Source organism: Littorina saxatilis, linkage group LG4 (assembly GCF_037325665.1).
Source record: "Littorina saxatilis isolate snail1 linkage group LG4, US_GU_Lsax_2.0, whole genome shotgun sequence".
NCBI classification, from domain to species: Eukaryota; Metazoa; Mollusca; class Gastropoda; order Littorinimorpha; family Littorinidae; genus Littorina; species Littorina saxatilis.
In genome coordinates, this window is record NC_090248.1 from 35,409,264 (window position 1) to 35,415,221 (window position 5,958).

Below are 5,958 nucleotides of genomic sequence, written 5' to 3' on the forward strand. Positions count from 1 at the left end.
ATACACACACACGCGCACACACACACACACACACACGCACGCACGCGCACATATACACACACGCGCACACACACACACGCACACACGCACGCACACATACACACACACGCGCACACACACACGCACGCGCACAAACACACACACACGCGCACGCACACACACACACACACACACTCACACACACACACACACACACTTACACACTTACACACTCATACACACACAAGTAAGTCCCATTCCTTATCAGTCTGTTTGTTAGAGAACGGTCCTTTGTCTCCAGTCAGTACTACTTTCCCTCACCAATTGTTGCTCTTCGGCCTCGCACTTCCTTTGATAAGACACGAACGTCGTGACGTGTCCTTCTACCAGAATTTTTGTTTTGCGTACTTTTACTAGGAGTATGTCTTGGTATATATCGCCATCTCAATATCGCACGTAGCCTACAGCCTACAGCTGAAGACAGTGAACTGAAAACACTACGAGAACTGAAGAATCGCAACGTTTGGGACAACTTCACTGCATGATACAGGAGTCCACAATATATATATATCACATATGTCACACTCACAAACATACAAACACAAACACACATGGACAGCGTGAGTACCAGTTGAAATGTGTCGTAAAAGAACAAATAAACAAACAACCAAAACCGGACGAAAAGGACAATGAGCAATAATCATTGTGAACAAAATTCTAAAATGTATGAGAAATGCAAGCTGCCATTTTGTACTAAATGAACTTACACCACCACAACACCACACACACCCACACCCCATTCCCCCTTACGGACATGCCTTTCAAATTTTAACTTTTAGAATGAGCTGTCTACACAATTTCTTCTTTCTTCTTGTTCAAGAGTCTTTATTATTATCTTCAGTCGTATAGTGGCGGTTTCATCCGCAGATAAGTTCATGCAACAAAATCCTACTGGAGTGAACGAAACACTCGTGCCAAAAGTTTGACTGGTACATGGTCATGGTCAGTTGAGGCTAGGTGAAGGAGGACGGATGAGCAGGGGGTGTCTGAAGAAAATGTTCTTTAAATCTATTAAACGTTGACTGAGTTTGTCTTGTAGGATGGGATAATGAGCCATGGGGGTGGAGACGAAGCTGTCTGTTTCTGTAATCATTTGAGAGAATTCTTCTCTCTCTCTCTCTCCCTCTCTCACACACCCATGCACACACGCGCGCGTACGCACGTAGGCTCACTCGACCGCCCTCACTTACACTGTAAATACTCATACACACACTTACACGCAACCGCCTGCTAAAGTTTCAAATTGCAAGACTGGTTAATGTATGGAACATGTTAGGGTTCATTGGCAAAACTAAAATTCAAGAGAGCTTTGACAAGGTCGTCTTTGAAGTTGACAAACAGAGATAATGACGAGAAAATGGTCAGAAGAGGAATTAATTAGCTTAGTTCAGCGTTACTGATTTGGTCTCACAAGTTTCGATTTCACGTTAGATAAACCAGACTCTGCCGGGAGCGCCTGCTTCCTTGTTTTGCTTTCGTGGACTATGGACGGCGGCAATGGGCACGAGCGTATATGACGTCATTTGCATGACGCAGTCGACTCTTACGTCATCACTGTCTTCGAAGATGACGTCAAGGCGACTAACAGTGTTCACCACTTCCTGAAAAGTAGTCGCCTGGGAGTGGAACACAAAGCTTTTTCCGAATTCTTTTTTGATGGGTTGGAAACCGCTCCATTCCCACGAATGGTGTAGGACAAGGTTCTGGCATACAGCTAGCGGCTGAAATGGATGGGGAGGGCTCCCCAATCCAGCCAGACGGGGGGCTCCTCTCGGTTCTGGGCGATCTGCTCTTCGCCGGCGCCATCTTGGTGATGATCTACCCGTTCTTGCGCCGCACCATCGATCGCGTCGACCGAAATTTCTTCTCCCAGTTCTTCCACATCGTGGAGGTGCTCTTCGCCATTGCCGCGCTTAGCTTCGTTCTCATGCTGCTCATCGCGCAGCAGATGCGGGTGACCTACTGCTCCTTCATTCGACCTTACGTGGGGGACAAAGCCGAGGACCAAGCCTACGCCGGAATCTACTTGAAGATTCTCGTCTGCGCCCTCCTGGTCTTCAACTACTTCTGCGCGAGTAGTTTGCAGCGATTTGTGACGGTCTTCTTCGATTGGTTACAGCCAGGAGCCAACCGAGTTCGTTTTGTGAACACGGCGAGGTACCGCCGCGTGCGGGCGATTTCTGACCGTGAGGTTCTGACCAACAACAGCAACACCAACAGCCAGACCCCCGTGACGCACACCTTGACGCACTCTGACATTCTGCCCTCCATGTCCTTTCCTGCTATCCGCTCCGACTCGTTCCAGGTGAGGGTTTGATGATGATGAAGAAGTTAGCAAGGTTGTTATTTGACTTTGTCTTTTTCTCGTTGGCTTACAGTTACACTTACACTTACAGCGTAAAGCTATTTGTTGTATGTACAGAGAGAGAGAGAGAGAGAGAGAGAGAGAGAGAGAGAGAGAGAGAGAGAGAGAGAGAGAGAGTATGTGAGAGAGAGAGAGAGAGAGAGAGAGAGAGAGAGAGAGAGAGAGAGAGAGTGTATGTGAGAGAGAGAGACCAGATTATGGTAAGGGAGGAAGACGCAAATGTAAGTTAGTTATTGTTTCATTTAGGGGTTTTTTGTGTCGAAAAGTAGAGAGTTAGCTCCTGGATTTACTTTCGTAATCATACATCTTGCGTATGGATGGTGAGTTCGAATGTTTCTTTGTGCCTCTCTGATGAGGTTTTTAAAAAACGAGTGCGTTTGTTAATTAGTTTGGATGTAAGTTCTTTTGATAGGTTCCACGGCTTGCATTTTAAACGTCTTACAAACCGATGGCGTTTCCGTTGTACAGTTTTAAAAGTGATGGTATCAGCTAGGGAGAGGCGAAAAAGGTCACGTGTTCTTGAATTTGGTGCTGGCGTTAGTCATTGTCTATGATAATGTAAGTGTAGACGATAACCATCCCGCCTTATTCTGCTGCTCAGGAACACGACGACTCTCCAATGGCGCACCATGGCCAGCGCCTCTTCCGCGACGTGGGCACCATGGTAAGGTTCCCCGAGTACCAGAACAACCTCTGCAACCTCCAGTTCTGCAGTAGCATCATGACCGACGGACCAGGGACCTACTCTTCTCTTCCCCCTGCCCCTGTCCCTGCCCCTTCCCCTCACTACTCCTCATCCTTCAACACTTCCACCCTGTCTGCTGGTCTCCGCCAAGGTGCCTCCATGGGCTTCAACGCGGGTCTTCAAGGCGCCTACCGCAGCGGTAGCGCTTCCGAAGACAACAGCTACCATCGCTCAGTCGCTCAAGGCACCCAGAGCGGGGGGGTTGGACTGGTCAGCGTTCGCAGTAACTGCCAGCTGAGCCTGGCCACTGTTAAAAGTCACAGTAACAGCGCTTTGGCCAGCGGTCAGACCTCCTCCTGCCAAGGTGGCGTTCTCAACTCGAGCTACGGAAACCAAACGTTGGGTCAGACCGCCGGAACTCAAACGTTTGGTCAGACTGCCGGAAGTCAAACGTTTGGTCAGACTGCCGGAACCCAAACGTTTGTTCAGAGCGCCGGAAGTCAAACGTGTTTCCAAAACACCGCCCCGTGTTTTCAGAACACCACCCCGTGTTTTCAGAAAACCGCTCCGTGTTTTCAGAACACTGCCCCGTGTTTTCAGAACACCACCCCGTGTTTTCAGAACACCGCCCCGTGTTTTCAGAACACCGCCCCGTGTTTTCAGAACACCGCCCCTTGTGGCCAAGCAAGCGTTCGAAGCTGCATCAACAGCGACCGAGGGAGCGTTCAGCGGAGTCACAGCGCGTGTAGCCACCCTGGCTATCAAGGCAGTAGCCACCACATCGTGGCTGGCGTTCACAGTGGCATGTGTGTTGTTCACAGCGGTAGCCACACACCACAGGCGGGTTGCAGCCAGAGTGTATCGGCCTCCATTTTCCTGCCGCAGCAACGTAGCACCGTTCATGTGAGGAGACGACGACTTCGTCTGCCTTCCATGCCTAAAACGACCAGGAGTGGCAAGATTTACGGATACGGATGAATGCTAGAAAGACGAGAATTGTCAGGCTTCTTTGCAGTTTATGACTGGAGGAATGCCAGGCAGATGAGAACGAATCTATTTATTTTGATATCAGTGTCTGGTTTTGTGATATTTTATTGGACAATGTTGTAATTTGAATGACAATTAGGTCGTGTTTTCTATACTAGATGACTGTCAACTACTTAATCAGTTAATGACTGTCGACTTATAAACGCCTCACATTGTTAACACTTTTTTCTTTGAATTATATTTATTTTTGTGTACATCAAGATTTTAAGGTAACTTTCTTGGTTCCACTTCCAGTGATTAGGGGATTTATCATCTGTTTATTTTTGGGGACTTTTTTTTGGGGGGGGGGCTTGTATTATCGTACCAGATATTCACTTAGGGACGGGGTAGTATATATTTTTGCGTGGTCTACTTAACAATATTGGATGGCATATTAAGTTTTTGTTTATAAGCTATTACAATGTAAATGCACCTTTAGACGACAACGTTGACTTCTTAAGTATAACCTCCAGGAGGTATTTTGTTACTTTTAATCATTTGATAGTGTTTATAAAGTTGTATTTTTGTATCAGCTGCAATACAACTGTGACTTGAGTACGGATAAAATGATTTGATTTACCAGAATCTGGCGTGTGTGCGTGCATGCCAGTTGTGAGTGTGTGCCCATTGGTGTGTCTGCCTCTCAGCCTGTCTTTCGGAATGTCAGTGTTTGTCCGTCAAAACTGGAAGGGGTGGGGGGCACTTGAAGAGAGTGAGTTTGAAAGAATGACGTGTATGTGTTGTCAAGTTAATGTATGTGTTTGTAAGTGTCAGTGTGATGGGGTTGGCCGGCCAAAGGGAGATCCTCACTGAGTAGCGGAAAGTGAATCAGAGTTCTGTTTTGTTTCTCTGTTGGTCTGTTTGTCCGTCTTTCAGTGATACTGCAGTTTGTCAGCGTCTGCCAAGTGTCTTGAGTCTATGTGTGATATTGATGATACTGATGTAACCGAGTGCCGAAACACTACGATCACCTCGGGAGGCGAAGTGCAATGTTAAACTCTGAATGTCATCGATTGAAATTACGGACGGGCGCAGTGGCGTGGTGGTAAGACGTCGGCCTCCTAATCGGGAGGTCGTGCCGGTTCGAATCCCAGTCGCTGCCGCCTGGTGGGTTAAGAGCGGAGATTTTTCCGATCTTCCATATCAACTTATGTGCAGACTCGGACCTGCTAGTGACTGAACCCCCAGGCTCCGTGTGTACACGCAAGCACAAGACCAAGTGCGCACGGAAAAGATCCTGTGAATCCCGGCATGGAGTCAGAGTTCAGTGGGTTATAGTGACACGAAAATACCCAGCATGCCTCCCCCGAAATCGGCGTATGCTGCCTGAATGGCGGGATAAAAACGGTCATACACGTAACAATCCACTCGTGCTAAAAACATGAGTTAACCGCGTGGGAGTCTAAGCCCATGAACAAAGAATGATAATAAGAAGAAATTACGGTTGCACATGGCGTGGAAACTGATTGGTGAACATTTGTCAAAGTCGTATCTCTGGTGATAGCCAATGCATCTTCATAAAATGTTGCACACTATTAGTATAATGTTTAATGAACATCTGTGTAGTTTACACGAATGTTAAATAGGCATTCACGAGAACTGTGTCATTTAATGATGTTAAATGCTATTGCGAGTGTGTTCCATAAAGTTAGTATTGCTGTTTTTGTGAAAGATGCCATCGTCAAGTTCTGCCGTAAACCTCATGAGCAGAGTCAGTGGGGCTTTACTGACTGAAATAAATAAATAATACTGAACATTTTGAAATGTATTTACTTTGCCGTAAATATGTATAAAGCTTGTCTATAGTCATTTACATAACTGTGCAAAGTTTTATGAAGATGAG

At 46.8% G+C, this 5,958-nt stretch overlaps 1 protein-coding gene across 1 annotated transcript; it reads left to right on the plus strand.

The window, feature by feature from the left end:
• Nucleotides 1–1,598: 1,598 nt before the first annotated feature.
• LOC138964599 (uncharacterized) lies at nucleotides 1,599–4,700 on the plus strand. Its single transcript, XM_070336598.1, has 2 exons — nucleotides 1,599–2,344; nucleotides 3,006–4,700. Exons 1-2 carry the CDS (start codon nucleotides 1,766–1,768, stop codon nucleotides 4,065–4,067), a joined length of 1,641 nt encoding a protein of 546 aa, XP_070192699.1. The 5' UTR covers nucleotides 1,599–1,765; the 3' UTR covers nucleotides 4,068–4,700.
• The last annotated feature ends 1,258 nt before the right edge of the window (nucleotides 4,701–5,958 follow it).